The sequence below is a fragment of the Ptychodera flava genome, chromosome 8 (genome assembly GCF_041260155.1).
Source record: "Ptychodera flava strain L36383 chromosome 8, AS_Pfla_20210202, whole genome shotgun sequence".
NCBI lineage: Eukaryota > Metazoa > Hemichordata > Enteropneusta > Ptychoderidae > Ptychodera > Ptychodera flava.
The window spans coordinates 23,787,536-23,810,678 of record NC_091935.1 but is presented as its reverse complement, the minus strand read 5'-3'; the positions used below and the strand labels follow the sequence as shown (position 1 = coordinate 23,810,678).

At 37.1% G+C, this 23,143-nt stretch overlaps 2 protein-coding genes across 2 annotated transcripts in view; both read left to right on the top strand.

The window, feature by feature from the left end:
* Window positions 1–11,676, top strand: part of LOC139138029 (uncharacterized) — a 78,372-nt gene extending 66,696 nt beyond the window's left edge. The window contains exons 5-10 of the mRNA XM_070706250.1: window positions 5,363–5,514; window positions 7,393–7,465; window positions 7,948–8,086; window positions 9,893–9,979; window positions 10,111–10,254; window positions 11,673–11,676. Coding sequence (XP_070562351.1) covers window positions 5,363–5,514; window positions 7,393–7,465; window positions 7,948–8,086; window positions 9,893–9,979; window positions 10,111–10,254; window positions 11,673–11,676 — 599 coding nt within the window. The remainder of the gene's footprint in view (window positions 1–5,362; window positions 5,515–7,392; window positions 7,466–7,947; window positions 8,087–9,892; window positions 9,980–10,110; window positions 10,255–11,672) is intronic.
* The window catches only part of LOC139138834 (atrial natriuretic peptide receptor 2-like), an 88,753-nt gene extending 67,212 nt beyond the window's left edge, over window positions 1–21,541 (top strand). The window contains exons 6-21 of the mRNA XM_070707382.1: window positions 5,363–5,514; window positions 7,393–7,465; window positions 7,948–8,086; window positions 9,893–9,979; window positions 10,111–10,254; window positions 11,769–11,890; window positions 12,634–12,780; window positions 13,224–13,392; window positions 14,026–14,239; window positions 14,465–14,552; window positions 15,049–15,188; window positions 15,484–15,636; window positions 15,961–16,059; window positions 16,413–16,504; window positions 16,981–17,218; window positions 20,191–21,541. Coding sequence (XP_070563483.1) covers window positions 11,871–11,890; window positions 12,634–12,780; window positions 13,224–13,392; window positions 14,026–14,239; window positions 14,465–14,552; window positions 15,049–15,188; window positions 15,484–15,636; window positions 15,961–16,059; window positions 16,413–16,504; window positions 16,981–17,218; window positions 20,191–20,825 — 1,995 coding nt within the window. The 5' untranslated portion in view covers window positions 5,363–5,514; window positions 7,393–7,465; window positions 7,948–8,086; ... (1 more) ...; window positions 10,111–10,254; window positions 11,769–11,870 and the 3' untranslated portion in view covers window positions 20,826–21,541. The remainder of the gene's footprint in view (window positions 1–5,362; window positions 5,515–7,392; window positions 7,466–7,947; window positions 8,087–9,892; window positions 9,980–10,110; window positions 10,255–11,768; window positions 11,891–12,633; window positions 12,781–13,223; window positions 13,393–14,025; window positions 14,240–14,464; window positions 14,553–15,048; window positions 15,189–15,483; window positions 15,637–15,960; window positions 16,060–16,412; window positions 16,505–16,980; window positions 17,219–20,190) is intronic.
* The last annotated feature ends 1,602 nt before the right edge of the window (window positions 21,542–23,143 follow it).

Genomic DNA, 23,143 nt, shown 5'->3' with positions numbered 1-23,143 from the left:
GAAAATATAGCCAGCAAATTTTTTTTCAAATTTTCGATGTGTGATGATACCCAAACTGCTTCGTAGATACTACCATCACAATTCATCATTCAATTTGGAAACAATTCTAACTTAATTACAGCTGGCTAGATTGTATTTGTACAACTTGGCTGGCTGTCAGTTTAGAATTTCAATTACTTTCATTCTGCACAAAGAATGGGTAGGGTAACTCATCGATGTTGCAAGGTTGATGTACTTTATGGCAATCATGTGATTTTTCTCCTGTAGAGCCTAAATTTCATCACATGGCATTCTTTACATTCATGACCATGAAGTAATTCATTGTAACATTTGCCAGATCCTCGTATTGTTATTGTAAATATTCACCCATGTCGTGATAAAAGTATGAATAGCGATTGTATATTTGTGACAGGTACTTCGGAAAAAACCATTTGATGCTCAATCACAAGTCTCCCGTAAAACATGAAGTTGTTTCCGATTTGAAAATGGCTTCCATCATCACGCCACTTCAATTCCACTTCAGCAGTTCAGTGGGGCACATTACGTATTTGTACCGTATTATCCATGGCTAATGATTGCTGATGGATTGTAATTTTCAAAAGTCATCAAGTTGCTTGCTCATGCAGGAGAGGCGCTTTCCACTTGTAATTGCCATTGGCAAAATGATCTAAACTTTCACCTCTGTGTTGACGTAACAATAGTTTAGATATAGTGGCATTGTTATGTATGTGCCAATAGTGGCATTGAAAGTATGTGCCTTAAGGTAGTATGCGCCTCGAAACTGAAAGACCTAAACTTTTGCTCAAACTTTCCTCAATGAAACTTTTGACCATTCTCTTACCAAAGCAAGAATAAAAATCAGTGGTCACCATGCAATCTTTAGTACTAGAGAGACAAATTACCTAAGATTCCCCGATAGTTGAAAATTTAAAATGGCCGCCATCCCTGTGTTAACTCTATGGGGAAAAATAAAATCTTCGATTTTTGAAAAAGTGAGACGGTGAAAGTTTTTACTTCTTTAAGAGCTTTAAAATGAACCCCCACAAGTGGTATATCAGTAAAGAATTGTAAAAGTTTGAGAGTCCGAATATCTGTCCCCGAGGCGCGTTCTACCTTAAAGACACTGGATACAACTTAAATACTAAAACACTGGCCATTTAATCAGTTTCCTGGTGTCTAAACTTGTAAAAAATCTCTGAAATTAAATTATCTTGAATAAATTTTATGCTTTTGCCGTGCCTCTAATTTGACTGTTTTTTTGTAGAATTTTTGTATGTTTTGACTCGTAGGGACAATTATAGACAAAGTAATCTATTGAGGGAGTCTCTATGGTACCTGTGAATTTAATAGGTATGCGTGTGGACCTGTGATTGAATGGTTCCTGGGAGAACCCTGCAATACAGCTTTATTTCATCACTGTCAACATTCATAAAAGTCGGTTGACCCAGGATAGCTCAATGTTGACATCCTGTTCCCATGGCAATTTTCCCAATTTGTCATGCATACAGTCAGCACAAGTCTGGTCAAAGTATTGCCAACAGTGTGGAAAAAAAATGACGGTCTCCACTGCATAAGTAAGATCAGAAGAACGTAACAATTAACGGAGGTAGCTCAGACATCAAAAGCACAAATTTACAAAAAAAACATATTCTTGATCGAGAGCCTGACAGTGTTCAGAGCATGCATTTGGCTGTTGTTATAGATTATCTGTAGATCTTTCATTTGCCCACGGGGAGGCACAGATAGTCTGGTCAGCACGCCATCGTCTGTTCAAGCAGTCCCATGGTGTATCTGGTAATCAAATCTATTCAACAAAACCCCCACGGTTTGTTCAGCGATTCTCAGTCTTTTCAGTCGGACAAAACACTTTTCCACCAGTCACATTGTAGTGAATTTGAATAACATGTTTTTGGTGGGTGCATATAGGCATTCAGAATTGAAATGAAAATCCTAAAGGTCTTTTCAGTTTATGAAAAGCAATGTTGGCTAGCTACAAATTGTTGACTGAGCTACCTTTCATGGCTGTTGTTGGATTGACGCTTCACCTGAAAAGACAATGATTAAATCAAAGTATTGACACATTTTCACCTAGGAAACGTTACGTGTATATGTGCATGTGAGCTTCAAACCACAAGATGACATTTGAATTTCAACGTGATGGGATCATCAGATGTAGGGCACACCAGTTCATACACTTTTCATTGTCAAGGCTACTCTCTTTTAAATTATTGATATTTGGGTTCAGCCATGTTGTAAATACCAGTACTACAACTTTATCTATATCTTTGCATATATGCTTCATTTACAAAACTTTCTGGATATCGATTCAGCCCATTTAATTAAGAATTAACACTGCTGACAAGTGGTAAACCGCTGGCCATGATATGCAGGTTACAATGCTAGCAGTGAAATGTCATCATGTCCATCTGATATGAACTTTGACCTCACAATTACTTATGCGTTTCACCCAGGCTTCATATGCATGAATGCAGTCTGTTTGTGGTTCTTTTACTCATCAGAGTTGATGTTTTATCTTACATTTGGCTGACAAAAAAGATACAAAAGTCCACTAGGAAACCTAGTATACCTTTTTTTTTTGTGCTTTCTACAAAACGGATGTGATTTTCATTTCCCCACATCACATCTGTGTTATCATTAGTTGTCATGGTAATGCTGCATCAATCCTTTATCCCAGAGATGTGGTAGATATGTTTGAAAGTCGTTCTGACAAAACCCAGTAACATGTTGCCGATATATCAACTGCTTTGTAGGTCACTTCAGGACTTCTAAAGTATGTCAGTAAATTTGAAACTGGAAAACACAAACCAAAAAAACAACAGCTGTACACCAGTCATAGTAAAAGATCATAATCAACACATCACAGCAATAAAGTTAGATAATTTGCATATGAATTGAAATATTCATACGTTTAATATGTAGGAGGAACCCGTGACGTAGTCTGTGTGGTTAAAATTGAATATTCAAGACTCATGGATGAGTTTGCTGTTAGAATGAAGCATAATTCTGATCGTAATAGGGTAATAGGATGAAAGCATGTCATTTTGCAAATTTTGATCAGATATTCTGACGCCAAAAAAATCCACAAAAACGTTAAAGGATACAACCTGCTGTATTCATGAGTGGAAAACCTAATTATCTCCTAATTACAAGATAATTGTTTGGCTTGCTCAGTAAAGCGTACTTCATTAGTGAGTTGAAGCATATAGACCCGAGAGCGAGAGTCTATGCTTGAAGATAGCCAGCAGAATTAGTATACCGTATCACAAGGCTTTAAAACATTTCATCACCCCTACTCCGCTGCCAGATAAATAAAACTGAAATCTGTATTCAAGATTGATCCAGGACTTCTACTGAGCTTGTGAATCTCAAAATAACCTGCCCTATAGTATACATCTGATGTACTTTTCTAAATTGGAAACACATAACTTGATTTATATAGTCTTGTCTACCAATTAGAGCTGATGAGATACTGCCTGCACATTCTATTATCATATGGGGTACTGACTCACGGTCAGTGCCGTCTTTCTATTACTGGTAATGTGCGTGACTTGTTTGCCCATTCAGTTGTAGGAAAACATGAAAGTGAACTTGAAAAAGGACTTTCAGCTCAAAATAAAACCTACAAATCAACTGAGCCTGTTCTGAAAAATCGTATAAATTTCGCATTTCTTTTGGATAAACGCCGCCTCTCTGATGCTGTGAAAACAACAAACAGCGGTGAAAAACTGCCAGCTTGTCTTAATTGTCTGATTGCATACTACCCTGATTTGAAACAAACCAGATCAGTGGTCATCAAGTTGACCAACGGACTTAATCAAGTTTTACAGTCTGCAGGACACAGATCTAGGTCACTTCAATGTTCTTTAAACATTTCTTGCAGTTCAAGTGCCAAGCTGTCCATGGCTGTTTAAAAATGTCAAGACAGTTTTTGAATTCACAGCGGTCTGGGTTAATGTCCAGGAATGAAAGGATTTGATATTTTAGGAATGAAACATGAGTTATGAGGGTCAAAGGTTAAAGTAGCCAACGATTAGTATTCAGTTCTGTCATATGTAAGTGATAATATTCATTTGGCTAAATAGGTTGATCTTTTTTTTTCTTTCTATTTTTGGCTCATCTATTTCACATGTGGTTGGTAATATCCAAAACATATACTGGTATACTGTGTCACAGGTATATGCAAAGAAATGCCTTTTTTTTGACAAATGAAATAAAATGTATCATAGAATAGTTGTTTTAGTCTGTTTTATAACAATTTTCTCAATGAAAGAAGATTGGGTATGTGTTACAACTTTGTCAAAGTAATTTTCTCTGAAAACGTTCGCTGTAAGATAACTGTGAGCTCTTTACTGGGAGATGCTTAGGTCACATACCAAAAGATAGCTTGAATATCGGCAGAGCCAACCACATGCAGACATTTATCACATATCGTAAGGACGTGGGTGCTTCATAAATTATACCTCAAACACTGCTAAATTAGAGTAGTTTAATCTTAACTTAATCTGTGAAATCTGAATTTAAGTAAAGATATTTTGTGTTAGAGAGAGAGAGAGAGAGAGAGAGAGAGAGAGGGAGCCCGTGAACATCTCTCTGAAATCTCACTTGTCATGTTATCTTTAACTGTACAAACAATTTGGCTAATCTGTAAATAACAGGTGCAAGCAGTCAACATTTTTCCCATTGAAATAGTACACATATCAAAACACTGAAATTTCATCAACATTTCTGTATGCTAACTAACAATTTCAAACATTTAGTCAATTGCATTCACTTCAACTGTAAAGGGTTATCGAGCAGTACGCGCCACGTACAGTGAGCTAATTTCCACAATTGTCAACACGAATAGTGATGGGTAGGCATCAGTCATCAGAATAATGCAGTGGAGGGCGGTTATTAATTTAGCTTTATTAGATAACATTGTTATGATTACTAAAAATACGTTCCCTCTTTTAGATTTTGCCAGAGTTACAAAAGGAAAATAAGGAATTAGCAGGGTTAAATTTATTACAGGGATGAGTGGAAATGTATAAAAGACTGGGAGAGGACATTTTCATTTATAAACTGATGTCTGTTAAAGCCATTCCGTATCCATGAAATGGGTCACTCAGATAGGGATGGGTATATGGTATATTGATATGAATGGAAGTCCATCTTCTGGTTTCCTTTCAGTGAATTTACACATTAATACTTTCTTTCCGTTTGTCATTTGGCGTGTATTTACATTGACAAACATATTCTTTCTTTCAATTTGATGGACTTACAATTGTCATCTATACTATCCTTCCTTTTGGTGGATTAAGCATTGACGTTATTCTATACTTTTCCCTCCTGCTTTTCACAGTGTGCGGAAATGACAAATGTGAGAGTGATCGAGGAGAAGATTGCGAGGTTTGTCCAAAGGACTGCGGTTCCTGTCCGCTGAAACCTGCAGAAATTGCTGGTATTGCCATGGCCTGTATTCTCGTAATCTTTGTTTTTATTGCTGTGATTTTGGTGAGTATAATCGCTCTGTTACATCTATGCTCATTCTTGACTCTAGAGGGAGCTGTTTTGCTGGCGAAATTCTTTCCTTCATTAACAGTACACAGGTTAAGCCTTAATCTCACTCCATATTAAATAAGCTCTACATCTCAAGTTTGAATGGATGGCATTCATCACATTTCTCCTGTTTCTCTTGAAATGCTGTTATATTTTCAACTCAATTTTTTTCAAACAAATTTAAAAATAAACAGTCTGTGATGTACTAGAAACACTTCACTTTTTTCTGTTTGTGAAATTTTTGAACATGAACATCAATACCTACCAGTACTTTCTAACATTTTCCACATCTCTGAATTCTGTTTTTTTTCAATTGATCTTTCTAAAATAATGATATTTGTACTAACAGTTAATTTATTTCATAATTCTCTTTTTCCTTTTTGCTAACATAAACCTAATCACGTGTGTCATTCACTTTATCATACATCTCCTTCATAAGGGTCACCACATGGTAAGAACATGTGAACAAATCATGTTCACCATACTTCCTGCACACTTACACCTTCACCTTCAATTGACCCCTGGTGAGGGCACTCATCCTGGTACTTATGGGGTCATCACCATAGCAACAATAACAGAAAACCATGGTAGTTGGAGATTTCAGTGTTACATTTATATTTGCACAATTCCTTTCGGCATGTAGTTTAACTTTATTAACCCTTTAAGTGCTGTATATTTTCCCACCAAAATTTTAGTGCAACGTTTTACCAATTTTTATGAACTTTTCCTTTATTTTTCTAATAATTTTGGACCAAATGAGCACAATATTTCATCAGCTACAGTTTTTTTTTCAAAATTTTGGTAAAAACCTGACAAAAATTTACTGAGGTATATTTTATAGGGGCAACAAAAATTGACTTTAGCGCTCAAAGGGTTAAAATGAATGGTATAGTCGAACTTTGAATCTCAGAAGTGGTGACGAAACTGTCAAAGGGCCTTCCTGTTGTTTTAAACTCTGGTTTTACCCTAACCTTGGGAATTTGGGTAAGATTATTATTGACCTTCAACCCTATAATTATGTCTGACAAATTCAGGAAACTTTCGTTACCTAGGCAGGGGTTACAGCAGTAACATTCTCTTCACATCATCACCTCACTGATAAATTCATATCTAAAAGCACCAACTTCACTGCCAGCAATCTCACTATAGTTTCATCTCTGCTGTTATCACTGTGAATGCACTGGATGAAATGCCGTCAGAGTCCGTGTTTCTGTGTTCTGTGGAAGCTTTCAGTATACCTTGTGTTCACATGCACTATTCAACACATAAAGTATTGTACATTCATTTTATACCAGGAACATTGCCATGTCTTGTAATACATAGTGCATGTACCTGGAGACAAGATAGTACAGTTTCGAAAAAATGCTCTTGTCTTAAATAATACCGGTGACTATAGAATATTACTTTTTCTGCATTTTCTGCGTCATTGTAAGTTTCTTTGATCAGTGGCGTCCAAAACACACCAAAAGTCAGCATCATTTCAATCAGAGCAGTCAATGGATATGCAGAAAAATAGCCGTAACATACGTCAAAGAGTTATTCCACCAGATTCTTAAATGAAAAACTCTGCAAAAAAAAGAATTCAACAGAAGAATGTAAGGTCTGCGGAAGGGAAATGGCAATCGTTTTTATTTTGTAATGTTGCTCAGTACTGAGTCGCTGGTCATTAGTCAACACCATGTCACATGACTGCTTGTATGCGAGAAAGCAGGACAGTGCATTGGTTTCCATGTCGCAATATATGTAACATTGTATCTAAATTATTAAAGTTTGTGTCTGTCGTTTTGTTTCTGATTATCTGACATCCTGTTTTCCATTGTCATCTCCCTCTAGTATTTCTACATCAAACAACAGAAGATGCTATGGGATGAGAGTTGGATCATTGTCTACGATGATATTCAACCTGGTGAGTGACAAATCATGATGTCTACCATCCTATCTTTTCTGGTAGAACTTTGAAATATGCCCAAGAGTTGGAAATACCTGGTGTGTGACATTAGAGACACAACAATACACTAAAAAAAAAGGTTTCTATTTCAATGAATGTGCTCATATTATCGAGTTATATGTGCACTGTCACAATATCTGTTTAATTTGAAGGGTTTTATTGTGGACAGAGCTTGAACACATAGGATGATAACAGTATTGCTCTGCGTACCTGATAAAATAAATCAAAATGCTCCTCATTTATAATGAGACAAATAAAACACAGATTGCCGTCATATTATTCAAAAAACATAGTTTATGTGACAAATTCTGACAAATAAAAGAAACTGCTATAAAGCATGTCTGATAGCGCATGTCCCTTGAAATTGTCCAATAGTGGGATGACTTCTCTTCTATGCCATGGAAACTCACCAGATTTGGTTTTTTTCATCGTCTCCGCAGACACTGGAATTCGAGGATTCATGGGCAGTGTCATCAGTGTACAGAAGAGTGTTGACAAGATGACAGAAACTGGCAGCAGTGGAGCCGGTATGGCAATGGCAGCTCAACAGAAACAAATCTTTACCCAGACCGGAATCTAGTAAGTTCATCTGTTCTAGATCTGGTTGAAATTTGATCGCAATATTTGACATTTTGATAATCTGATAATCCACTCAATTAAGGTAGTTTGCGCCTGAAAAATGAAAAGACTTGAACTTTTGCTCAAATTTTCCCCTAGCAAACTTTCAACCATTCTCTTTCAAAATCAAGAATGAAAATCAGTGGTCACTTTGCAAATTTTGATACTTGAAAAACTTAAACATTTACTGATATTTGAAATTCAAAATGGCCGCCATCCTTTTGTTATCTCTGTGGGGGAAATAGAAATTCCTGATTTTCACAAAACTGAGCCAGTTTAAACTTCACGTACTCCAAGAGCTTCCAAATAAGCCTCAACAAGTGGTAGACCAAAAAAGAATTTTAGTCTGAATATCTGTCCCATAGGCACATTCTACCTTAGTCTATGTTAGCTGAAGAATTTGAAGAGGAAAGAGGCAATAGTAGAAACTTCCAAGTTTGTCCACAAAATTGTTTAAGGTAGAAAGATGTAGTTCATCCATGGATATTTTATAAATGATTGAACAAATTCTCCATGCCACTGAGCTTTTAACTGATCTCAGTGTTTGAACAACACTTGCACAAATTTTTTTGGCATATCTGTACATTCAGCTCACATATCTGAATTGAAAAGCCAAACCCTTGTCATTGTGTCAGTGACACGATTCTCGAAATGCTTCCCAGGAATTAAGACTAAGTATGTTAGATCTATGGTTATGTTTGTACCAGGCAGTCAACTTTTTGTTTTCTCACATTCATTCATTCACTGAGCAATCCATGCAGACACTGCTGAAGTGTTTGCACAGATTGTATCGATGTCACTACAGTCAGCAAAAGTTTGCCATTAATCATCCATAATTTGATTCGTAGATGACATCTGTGGTCATCATCTGCCCAACTTTTATTTCACTTTCTCTTTAGCGCCAGTGATCAATGCCTTCATCGTCTCGTAAATCACGTGCATGATTTCCGACTGGCTGAAAATTGTTGTTTTCTTTTTAATTGAAAGAGTCATTCAAAAAGGATGAATTACACTGTGGACTTTTCACTTCCTTCTCAAACTGTAATGCAATCACCAGCATTCCGGGATTTATGTGTGGATATCACTATCAAGCTTTTTATGGATCTATAAAAATGTCAAAGGGTGAATAATCATGGAAAAATTATTGAGCTTCAAAAAGGACTGGTATTCCAAGTCAGTGCTTTTATCTCTTCAGTTCTGCAACATTAAATAGAATCGGAAACAACTCTGAAATGTTTTGCTTTCCTTTTGATTGCCTTGGCATATGTTGGGACTTCAGGTTAAGCTTAGGTTTTTCACACGCTTCAAAATATGTACTGGGGCACACAGGTAAAATCAACCAGCATTTTCAATCTGTTATGAAACATTGAACAGTACTGATATACGTGGAAAACAACCACAACGTAATTTTCCTTATTACTGGTAATTACATTTGATAAGACTTATATTGACATAAAAATATCTTGCAATTTTGTTGCAACATTTAAACAACAGCTGGTTCATGAAGAGATCTTTTCACTTCATTCATTGCCGAAGCTTTCCACTGCTCTGCTTGGCAGCAAAAGTACAGTAAACCTCAGCTACCGTCATCAGCAAAGTCTCTGTAATAGGTCAGCCATGCTAGCTTTGGAATTCTGACCCATGCTTCAAGTATGTTATCCATCAAATGCACAACTGACATGTACAATGGAGGATGATCACAGCACAAAATTCAACAAAAATAAATCAGTATTGTAATCATTTTAAAATTTCCTTTTTCCCCCACAGCAAAGGGCAGACCATTGCTATCAAGAAAGTCCAAAAGATGGCGTTCTCTCTCACCAAATCCATCCGCAAAGAAGTCAAGCAAGTCAGGTATGTGTGAAATGTTTGTAAAAGTTTGAGAGTCTGAATATCTGTCCCCAAGGTACATTTTACATTGATAATGATGATTACTTAAAATCACGTACAAGTGATGATGTTTGTCATGTCCTTCCTCCTACCAGGGATCTGAGCCATCCTAATCTTTGCAAGTTCATCGGCGGTTGCATCGAAATGCCAGACATCTACATCTGTACTGAGTATTGCCCCAAGGGAAGCCTCAACGACGTCTTGCTGAATGATGATATTCCACTCAACTGGGGATTCAGGTGAGTTGAAGGCGACTTGACTAGTTTCAGCCTAGGAAAGCAAATCACTAAATTTCTATCCTAAATTACATATAAAGAGATATTTACTGTGCAAATATTATACGAGCCCTGAATATGTAACAAACATTGATGAAATGTAGTTTTATCATGCTGTCTTTTGTAAGGCATTGCAACTTGGCTGTGAATTTATTGGCTAAAATGACATCACATTTCTTCTCTAATACCTGGAAAATATCCAGCAAAAGTTCAGTGCATAGGATATGCCCACCAATGAGTAGAATGGTGCCCGTACTATAGATTCACGAACATTGCGGTACAGGCTTCATAAATCTACTTCTCTGACTGGGATGTAAATCTTTACACGCACAGACAGACAAGATCGACATAAATCAAACTCCTACATCACTTTGATCTGGTAGATGGTGAACTATGTTGACAAAAACACAGCAAAACAAAATTCCTTTCAAATACTTCTGAAAATTTATTCCGCATGTGTTCTGTACATGATGAGTGTATTCTGTTAAGACGATGGAGTGCATCTTGTAGATATTTCTTATCGCGAAGATCCTGTGGTCTTCTGTAAAAATTTACAAGTGTGAAAAAATAATCATGCCAACATGTAGGGTAATGGAAATTGGAAAAAACTGCAGCGATGATTTTAGTTCATTGAACAGAAACAGTCAGATTTGAGGTTTGAGTGGAATGTCTTATATTTAGTAGTGCACTGAATCAGCTAACAAGAAAAATGCTGTTCCCAACATGTACAGTGTCCTACATAAATAAAGACAGATCACAAATTCCGATGGTTAATGAGCTGATCACTGGCCCACCAAGTGTAAGACATGCACTGCAGTGACATTATAAATATTTCAGGAAGGCAACAAGAATCAAAGTTTTGTTTTACGAACCAATTTGAAGAATTTGAGTAAAGATCATATGCAGTCTTTCTATTTGTCTGCAGTTAAGTTATTTCTTTTATATTTATCAAATGTGTACTGAAACATTTTAACCCTTTGAGCGCTAACATCAATTTTTGTCTCTTTCATAAAATAGAAACCAAGTCAAATGTTTTTCATATTTCTATCAAAATTTTGATAGAAAACTGAAGGCAATGTGATGTCCATTTGGTCCAAAATTATCGAAAAATTTGCAGAAAGATCCATGAAAATTGGTAAGATTTTGGTTTAAAATTTTGGTGGGAAAAATTACAGTTTAAATGAAAATTTATGGTTGTACCATTGTATTATTGACAGTCATCTGTTCATTATAGGCTAAATTTCTGAGCTATCTATTATTGTTTGTTATTTCAAGAACTGTCACAGCTTTGTAAAATTTGATAGTAACTTGGAACTTTCAGAAAAAAATCACTTCTTTTCTCATTGTCATGTGGTCTATTTGTGTCTTTTATCCACACCCAGCTAGAATTGAATACACACAATCTGTAATGGCCATAAAGAAAACAAAACAACTGATAGCAAATATCAACAATAATTTCTTGTGCAATCTCTCTTCAGGTTTTCATTTTGTGCAGACATATCACGTGCCATGGCATACCTGCACCACCACAAACTAGCACACGGCCATCTCAAGTCAAACAACTGTATCATAGACGACAGATGGGTCGTCAAAGTGTCAGGTGAGGACAGTGACCTTTCGTATGCTCTTAGAAAGTCCTTGAATGTCAAAAGCCTCCCAGCAAATTTATTTATCCAACTACAATATTAAAAAATGACAAAATGATGAGTAGTGATATTGAAAAAATGAGTATATAAAAATTATATGTTGTGAAAATAATATCTGGAAAATGGTAGTTTGGACCTCAAAATGTCTATGAAAATTCATTGAATTTTATGTGACTTTGAGTTTATGGACCCCGTACATGTAACTATGATAATTCTATCAGGGCTTCGGGTCACCGATATAACTACTCACTCAAAGGCTATGTGAAAACGTGTAGAAACTCCAGGTATAAAGTAAGGGTAATCGTAAAGAAAAATCTCAGTGATCTTGTATTCTGTTTCTTGCCACCTTGTACCACCAAAAATTTGGCCCACCATGTTATTTATTTTGTTGTTGTGGGTATTTCAACTGTGGTATGTACACTGTGTAAAATAACACATTCCACAACTGTGAATTTTATCAACAAACCCTAAAGCATTCACAAGATTTACAGAGCCTCACAGTACCGTACATGTTCATGCTGTAGGGCCAGACGTACACACAGGTTGTCAGTTGACGTAGGCCCCTCCGGAGGGAATTCAGTGAAATATCTAAAGATATACGGAATGAATTCAATTTTCATTACCTCACAGTATACATGTTCATGTTGTAGAGTCAGGGGTCACAGGGCATGACCATTTGTGACCTTTTACCTCACAGATTATGGTTAAAGAAATACAGAATGGAAGAGGCTGATGATGATGAGTATGAAGAGACATACCAGAAACAAATGGTAAAGGTGTATCTGCCACCGGAGGCGCTGCAAGATGGAAATGCCATCTATCAGCCAACAACAGATATATATAGGTCAGTGAATGAAAATTAAGAAAATAAATAAAAGTCAACTTCAATTGAACTCTCTTATTTTGTCAAATGAGCACTTTGATGAAACGATAAAATCAAAACGTAATGATCTTGTATATATATGACAGGCATTTGAGAATGTGTGTGCTTTCTAAACATTCCCTGTGCTTACAAACTTTCAGTCACGATCACCAACAGTGACCTTTCAACTTTGCTATGTTTATGTCTACAAAGCAGGAAAAAAAGAGCAGATATTTTATCTATGATCAATCAGATAATGTGTTTGTGCAGACTAACTTTACAGATACCACTGAGAAAGGGCGCCACCATTATACATAACAGGAAGGATGTCATTAAATTGCAGAGTGTTCAGTGATGCATCTTCATTTCAGGGAGGCTACGTGATATTCCTAAATCATGATTTGATCTTTTTTTGAAACTCATAGTTTTGCCATCATATTGGTGGAAGTAGCTGCAAGGAATGAACCCTGTTCGTCGGATGACTTGGATCTGATGGACGGCACATGGCGTCCGGAGCTACCGGACTTTACAGATACAGGCAGTGGTAGTGGTAATAATGAGGAACTATGCCCATGTCCAAAGGAATATCTAGAGGTTGGTCGATTAGTTTCAACTTTGTATGAATACCAGAATGCTGGAAAGTATTAATGACAAACAGTCATGAAAGTGTCCATTGCTTCATATATGAAAAGAAATGATATGTGTTATACATTTAATTATGTATTTATTTGTTTTCATATAATAAGTTTACAGCATGTTATATTCCGTATTGTTTAAAACTACAGTACTATTTCTTGTCTGACCAAGAATTCTTTGTGAAAATAATCGATTTCATTCAACGTGAAGAGTTTTAATCTTTTGGTGCTCACAAAACTCTTTTACTCAAAAATTTCAGTTTTTTTTGTGCAGATTTTACAAAGGATCATGTATCCTGATTTTATGAATTTTGATTGTCTTGTAAAAGCAAATTTTTTGTTGAGCGTAATTGAGGCCCAGAAACATGTTGAAAACATTTGTCCAGAGCACTGTTCAAACTGCCTCAAGAGGGCGCCATTCAGCAGTGCTTGCCAAGAAAAAATTGGTCACTCATTCTCACAATTCTGAAATTTTGAAACTAAAATGCAGCTCCATCAATCATTGATGAATATTTTCATCACCGGGAAGATCTTGTCATTGTTTTGAAAAACAATTTTCATGGTGCTTTTGATTTTTGTTCCTCCATTATAGTTGATTAAAAAGTGCTGGGATAGTGATCCGTACAACCGGCCGTCATTCTCCAGCATCAAGCAAACGCTGCATCGCATCAATCCAAACAAATCCAGCCCAGTTGACATGATGATGCAGCTGATGGAGAAGTACTCCAAACATCTAGAAGTGCTGGTAGCTGAAAGAACCCAGGATCTGGTCTTGGAGAAACAGAAAACAGACAGACTCCTTTACAGTAAGTTTTGAAAGTAATTTTTACTATGAAAGTGATAAAACTTGAATGTAACAGTGAAACATCTGGACGGATCTAGTTAGTCAAGGTATAACAGTTTCCTTTTCTGTATGTTGAATTGATCAAGATACTATCAGACATCTTTGTGTTGAGCAGTCATTGTAAATGTTCATACTATGTAGAAATATGCTTGTATCTGTAGACTAACAAAGTGTTTGCTTCACACAGGCATGCTTCCAAAGCCAGTGGCCGATGAACTCAGACAGGGGAAAAGTGCAACAGCGGAGACATTCAATGAATGCACCATATTTTTCAGGTAAGCATCTTGAAGTTGAAGCAGGGTTGGGCAATGTGTCAATGTCCCCTAAAGTTGTGGAATATTTCATCGGTCGAAGAGGAATCTCACAACCACTGGTCCAAGTTAAATATTATTGTTCTGAACCTTGGACCACCACTGATTTGGTCATTGCAAATTAAACTTTACAGTTTAAATGCACCAGAGATAGCAAAATCTTAGAAATTTTTAAATACCACTGAAAGGAAAACATTCTCCTCTTCACATGAATGTGTACTGTAAATTTTTGAATTATCAACAAAGTGTGTTTTTTCGCTGATTTTTGCACTGGGAGTGTCAGCCCCTCTTTTGACAAACCTATTTTAACCCTTTGAACCCTGACCCTAGAGACCCAGCCTTGACATCACATAGAGACCAACCCCCGAACATACCATTCAAGGTCTGAAGGAAAACAAAAAATTTCTTTCGATGGAGTGAAACACTGTTTTACAATGACTTTTTGGTTTGTCTTTTCCAGTGATATTGTAGGTTTTACCTCAATATCTGGAGCCAGCACACCGTATGAAGTGGTTGCCTTACTCAATAAACTCTATGTAACCTTTGATTCTATCATCGATAGCTATGATGTATACAAAGTTGAAACCATTGGAGATGCATGTAAGTATGTGATGTAAAAATATCACCAAAATTAAATCTACAGTACCTGTACAACTTTGTCCCATTGAGAATATGAATTTTTACAGCTACATCTGGGTCTCAAAAACTTAAAAAGGCATATTCCAAATGAGATTCAACAGAAAGCAAACAGTTTCGGTGGATTTAAAATTCAATGGAGAACAGAGGTTTGCCAAGTGTAAATTATCTAGGTACACACATAGTGTATTTAAATTGTATGTCATTCTGTATTTTTCTAATTGGTATTTTTATAATTGTTGTGTATTTTTCCTGGAAGATATGTGTGTCTCCGGTGTGCCCAATAGAAACGGACACATGCATGCCCATGAGGTTGCCAGCATGGCCCTGGACTTGGTCAAAGTCTGTGAAACTTTTGTCATTCCGCATAAACCTGACACCAACCTGAAGATCAGGGCAGGCATTCACTCAGGTCAGTCTGCTTGTCTTTTTTTGCCTGCAATTTTGCTTTTTGCTGATGTTGTGTTTCCATTTCCTTTACATAGACCTGACAAAGAAATTCAGATATATACACTGACAGTATATACGTACCTCTTCATTACACATGTGTCTTTCATTACAACCTGCTGAAATACAAAGCTGTATTTCATATCACTGGTCTTTTCTAATTTATAACACTTGTCTACGGTTATACCAATTTTGTTTACGTATCACACTGATGGCCATTTTCGTACACCACTCAAACCAACCATTGATTGCCTCGAGTATATCATTTTCCACATTCACCCAAACACAGGATCAGTTGTGGCTGGTGTGGTTGGTCTGAAGATGCCCAGGTACTGTCTATTTGGTGACACAGTCAACACAGCATCCAGAATGGAGTCTACTGGGGAAGGTAAAGATCCATCTCTTTAAATCTGTCGCAAAACAACACAGTTTTCCTTTTCTGGACAAATTATTGTTCATTTTAATACCAATGTTACTCAAAATACAAACTATTCTGTCAAGGTATGTTTTGAAATGTGTACTGTCCATCTGTCATAGTTAAGTTCGTGCCTCGAAGTGAAGTCGTATAGTGCAAAACTCATTTTTACTTTTTCACAAAATTTAAGAACTTACAATAAAGTTTTCAAAGCCTTAGAATTATTAGTCCAGTACAGAAAAAACCCCAGCTTGTTACAATTTCACAGTGGAAACTGTGCATGAATTTTGAATAAACTTGTTTGAAATTTGTGTTTGGAATTGCAGCCCTGAAAATCCAGGCAAGCGAAGCCTGTGTGACGTATCTGAAGAGAATGGGTTGTTTCAAGGTGGCCTGTAGAGGTGAAATGCCAATCAAGGTTTGTATATAGTTGCTGCTTTCAAGCTGTTCATGTGGAATTTTATGGTCATCTTCCAGGAGAGGCTCCCCAACCACCACCACCATAACATGTATGCAATATATTTGCAATAGTCATAAGCTAAAGATAATACTTTTAACCAGTTCATCCCCAATTCCCTGTAAACAGGTCCACACTCCCCATTGACAGCAATGGGTTTGGGCCAAACCATGGTGGTGAAAAGGTGAAAGCATCTGAAATATTTTGAGATCAGAAATGTTGCTTCAGTATAATGGATACACACATCTTATGATAACTTTAAGTTCTGACAGTTCACAATTTTTTTTTAAGAGCAGATGATTTCTTCTCAACAATCCCTCTTTGGAAAATACATTAATATACTGATCAGCATTGTTTTTCTGTTCTTTCATTTCCTTTCCAATTTTTTCCTTCCAAGAGAACAAACCTTTATGCATATCAATTTTTAATTGCCCCAGGGTAAAGGTATCATGAGAACATGGTGGGTTGTGGACAGAGACAAGAACATCACACCCCAGCTGTCCAATGGGGACATAAAAGCTGACGCCAATCAAATTACTAGCAACGAGCCAGCCAATCGCAAGCTCCTACCAGACGTCAATCAGATCGTGATGGACGACAAGGACAACAAAGAGAAGAAGCTGTCATTAGACGAAAGAAGTGACGACCTCAGCTGTAGGAAGATCTCATTACCAGGTTGGTACCAAAGTCAGTCTTTGTCCCTCCATCTCTCCACCCCTCTGACAGTGTGATGCCTTTCCTTTCCTGTACCATCATGAAAAAAGTCAGGATTTAAATTCCAACTCATGCTGAATTTACCAACCATATCACTGCTGTCTTCATGCAGTGTTGACCGCCAGTTTGACAACTGATAATACGTCAGATCTAAATGCTCAGAGTTAAACCCACCAATCAGTTTATTTTTTAGAAAGCTTTCCCCATGTGCCAGCATTTTATCCCCTTTAGTGTACTCTGAATTCAGCTTAAGCAGTGAACATTCTGTGGTGGCATAATTGCAAAAATATACCAAGGATATCCCTAAAATGTTACATCTCCAACATTTTGCAAAATCATTCATTTAACGTACTTCATCTTCTAGCTATAAACTGGTAAATCAATGGCTGAAGGTGCTGTCATTTTAAAATGTACCCCTAAAATCTTTTCAAATGTATCTTTTCTAATTTAATCCTTTTCCCGCCAGACAGTATTATTCCCTATTTCGCCATTGGCCAAGTCAGTAAAAAGCGGCATTGAGCCAAACCAAACACATATTCACCCACTCAACTGTATAACAGCTTTAGTCTGTAAAATAATTGTTTACAGTGGGTATGTTTTCAGGGGCCTTCAAATATTCAATTCTTAGTTAAAATGCAAGCTGTGGGACATTTTGTAATTCAATAGTTTCAACAAACTTGACCTGATGGTGAAATATGAACTTGGCAGGATAACGGTTTACAAATAAATTACCTTAACTAATGTCATTATGTTTATTAATCGGAAGTTGTCACTGTCAAGTGTGATAAAATATACAAGGAAGTGCTTTTTTTTTCTGTCTAACCAGCAAGAGAGCTCAAATGGTTTAACATTTGTGGTTGTAAATGTTAACTCTATCATTAAAGTGTACTGACACCTAGATTATGCTAACCTTTAATAAGAGGGCTGTATCATGGGTTTGTTGGTGAACTGGACAAAACTTGCCAAAATTTTTGATTTTCAAAGAATGGAATGCATTCCAGCTGCATGCTTTGAGTTTATGCATGTTTATATGCTATGACCAGTACTGCGTATTCAACTGTATGCTATTTTCCCCTGATTTACTCACAAATGCTGGAGCGACTGGTGATAACGCTGTAGTGTAAGTAATTGCCTGTGGTGATCAGAGTTCTCAACCTTGCACATGTGTACATGTGATCAAGTTTATATTATTGGTCCTGACATTATACCACAATTCATCTGCTTTTGGATGTGTGAAAAGTGCCTGGTTCATTGGCATGCACTATTTTGTCATGCGAAGGTCAATGTGTATATACTTGATCTGTCCATGCATTCTCGTAGCATGTCGTAGCATGACACAAGTGTGTACGGTGAGAACTCCAAATCATGACACAGGTTACATCCAGTGCCTTTGCTATGTTTGATGATACTCTACTCTAATGCATGCTGCCTGGTGTTTTAAAGATTGAACTACTCTCCCATCTACTTTCCGTACATCATGCTTTGTTCGCTTCTTTTTATTCAGTGGTTATGAAGCATTTTGTCACATTTCAGTCTTTCAGTAAAACCTGCATACATCTGATAAATAAGTTTCTGTAAGGTACATCGGGTAAAGTAATTGTAGATAGCAAAGGTGCAATTAGGAGCAGTCATTTGAAAACTCAGCCAGAGGGACTTAAAGGCGGAGCCTCCCTTATAAAAGGACACAAAAAGCTCTGACAGCGTTCAATGTGTAAGTGGACACCAAACAGGCAACACGCGGGCACATGCTCCAGAAAATGCCACTTTTTAGTTTTCCCCAGCTGCAAAAACGCAGACAGACTGCCAAGCAGTCAGCGTGAAGTTGCTGCCAATTGAACTCTGTGCGTTTATATTCAAAGTCTAATGTGACTGGAAGACAATTTTTTAGGAAATTCGAGCATTTGTGGTGGGGAATCAATGACCGTTGGTGATTTGAACCGACCGTCAATCAAACGCTTGTATAAACTCTGTTTGCAGGATTAGCAAAATGTGACAAAAGGTTGAGATCAGTTTGTGTATTAATGTTATAGAAATCAAACTTCGTACTAGCCAAGTGTTTGACTGGGAGGAGAACTCCACATATGCGAGAACCTGGGATTGAAAAATCTTCAATGAAATGCAACATATGGGACGTGTTATATGCCTCACTGCCAACTTGACTCAGTAGTTACAGATAAACTTGGCAGATGAACTTATTTTTTCTCTATTTAGTTTCTTGTTCTACTCCTCAAAATGTTGCAACACCTACAATGTAGCTTGTAGATACAGTGCCTGTACGTGTGAAATGCACTATTGTTGTTTACATATGAATTTTAATCCGGACCAGAAGTCAATTTTCAACAATAAGAATGTAGTTTTTAACATGTGCATGCTTTAAAACAATCAGAATACCGTTTATCTCAACAAACTTTGGGGTCGGAGTAGAACAAGAAAGTACAATTCACATACAAAACAAAAAGGGAAAAATAATCATCAAAAGTGACAGCTACTGTTCCTTAAACGCAGCAGCCAAGATGGTTCCTGGAATATGTCGTAGCGGGGTGTTTTTGCGGTAAATTTTTACCAGTGTCAATGATTATTGAGTATGGACTTCAAATGAAACGTTCTTCATCAAAGAAAAAAGGACGTTTTATGTCATTTTAGTACAGAACATCAAGAAGTACTATGACTAACTTAATCTCTTTCTCTATCTTTTTGATTAAACTGACTTTTTTAACATCAATCTGTCATGTCTACTGTGCTTCTGTGTTAAAAATATGTCTTTGTATCGTCAGATTTCATCAACTCACAGTTTTGGTTGTAAATTTCAACTTCATGAAGTGCATCTTATATTTTGGCAATGCATTGATTTCAATAAAATGTGTGGCTGGATCTTGTGTGTGAGTAGTATCCATGATCACTTGGCTGACTGGTTGTGTTTTTCTGTTCTCCAGGATCAATGGAGGAGAAGGAAATTAACGAAGGCTCCGAGAAGAATCTCTTTCATGTGGGTCTTCAAGAGGAAGCAAGCAACAGTAGCCAACAGGATAATGAAACTAGAAAACACTGTGATCAGATGCCCCCACTAGACAATGGAGGACTCAACATACCGCTTGATAACGATGCCAGGATAACAGTTGTCAATAACTTTCGAGCGCCGTCTTCACCGACAGATAATACGTCAGGCGCTGGCATTGTGACCACCACCGCGGCGACTTCACTGGGTGGTGTGGCGTTGACCCCGGTGGAGTCGGCACAGGACGTGGTCATTCCCATGGACGAATTGCAGATGATGACGGAGGCGGCCAAGGAGGCAGGGAACAGAAAAGAACACAAAAAACACAAGAAGAAGAAGAAGCACAAGAAGAAGAAAGCTGAAGAAAAGGAGAAGGAAGCAGAACAGAATAAGCTGAGTGGAGGAGACGCCCCTGCAGGGACGGCGGCAACCAATGGCAACCCAGCAGACAATGGGACTCATTTAAATGACAATCAGAATGATGTTGCCTTACACACAGTCACTACAGATAACTTTGGAAGCTCCGAACCTCTCCTTGTTAAAAACGTTGAGACTGGCGAAAGCACTACATGATGCTGACAACTTCATGAGTTACAAAATGACATCCACATACCATTGTATGTCGGTATGCATTACCTTTCTGGTCCAAAATAGAGTACATTCATTAATTAATTAATATCCCGTCCTTCTCTAATTGATTGTCAGATTTCCTGTAAGGTGATTTTAGTAAAATCACCACACACCGGGGCTGCTGTCGTTTGTAAGTGTAATAAAGTCCCATTTTAGTTGGTTTTCAAAATCAGAATGCTGATAATGTATATTTTCCTTTTTTGTGTAAAGGTAATTCCATGAGTGTTTTATCACAGTTTATATGACTCAAGTTCAAGCTTATCGTCCATATTTTGTTATCCAACAAAGATTTTTGAGGATTCCGAGTCCATTGAATTCAGGCTTGATACGAGTTTTACAACTGGTTATCTTTTTCGAAATTCACCAGTTTTAAGTGGCTTTGTTGAGAAAGCAAAGAGAAATCTGACCAGTTTATACAGCAATACCCATTTTTGCCCTGTCCACAATTCACCCTCTTGCACAATGATTTATTTATCCGACACAAGACAACCAACTTTGGTGTCAAAAACACCATGTTGGCCTGGTGATCTTTGACCTTCTTGGTAGACCAATCAGGAGAGACAAAAAAAAACGCACTTTCTATAGAAGTTTTCTCTGTTATACCGGTAGTTTACGTTTTGGTTTGGGTACAACCAAAAATAGTTGGTTTCAGTAGCACAATGCTCTTTATTTTCAGAATCGTTTTTTCAAGTCAAGTAGATGTTTTGGATGTTTTTTCAAAGTGGATGTTATTTCTTGCCAATTCAGACCATCGATGATACAATTGATGTGTTTATGACAGTAAGTCTGATGAGTGTTGCCATGACAATCTGCATGACACTGTGGTATGTTGCCATGACAATCAGCCAATTTTGTATTTTGCTTTTGTTAGTGTAGTGGCCATTGCAACTCTAAATATTTTGAACTGCCTGATTTGGCAAATTGTTCAAAGCTGTCAGACATATGACACTGTTATCAGCAAGCTTATATTTACAATTTTTTTTTCTGAATCAATGAAGAGATCTTATATCAATTTGGCAAATTTTTAGTTCAGTTTAATGAACAAATAGTTTGTCCCTATGCTGTTATCTTGCCCCCTGCTGTAGATTGGTGTATTTAAGGTATTTATAGCACCCTAAATATGAAAAACTTATACTTTTTGCTCGAACTTTTCTAAAGCAAATTTTCAACCATTCTCTTTCAAATAAAGAATAAAAATCGGGGGTCACTGTGCAATTTTTGTAGTAGAGAAACTCATTACCCAATATTTACCGATATTTGAAATTCAAAATCGCCGCCATCCCTGCGATATCCCCTCAACGATGCATGTGAGTACCCTCCTCCACCCAGTAACCCTTCAGCATGGCATATGGGTATCCTCTGCCTAGGGACACCACAGCATGGCAGTCTACCCCTTCCTCATCAATGAGTATGGAATCAGACACCCATTGTGCCCAGTGACAGTGAAATCTCCTATAGAACCATAACACAGCCGTTCAGTTGCCCATGCTATCCTGTCTCTGTGCACTTGAACACAGTAGGCGTTTACCTTCCCTTGTCAGCTATGACATCATCATGAACTTGTCTTCTCCATGCCTGTTGAACTCTGTTCATCATGGTGCACCAATCTGCTGTCTTCCTGATCCACTAGTGTGACTGCCTAGCAGTCAGTTACTTATACCTGATTATTCTAATCACATTGTTTTAGTATGTTTAGTTCTTTATTTAGAGATGAGTCACTCAAGATCCTGACTGTGATTCTCAAACATAGTAAGGGGCGCATTGTTGCCACTTGTCTTTGAATAATTAACAGCTTGATTACAAAGAATACCTTTGCTCTTGAACTTCACCAGTTTCTGCTTTTGTATGTAGAATAGATACAAACAGTGTAGCTAATATTGACAGGGGCGTGAAGGAATCGTCATTTACAAATTTAAAATTATGTCTATTTTTCAAAATCCAGACTTTTTATCTTCCGTTATAATACATTTTTGACAGTTGTGTTGTAATTTCCACTGTAGAGGTAAGAAATGAAGAAACCTTTCTCCATGACATCTTTGTTGAACATTATTCTCCTAAAGACAAAATTGTAAAATGGCTATCACAAAATACCAATGTATTGAAGATTCGTGATGGATAGTATTTTAGTCATAAGCCAAGTTGATGTTGTCATGGATTGTGGAAACAATACTTCATCTCTCCAGTTCTCATGTACATTCAGCCGGGTTTTAATCGTGAAGAAGTCAAATACCTACTTGAAAATTTATATTTCTTGATTTGGT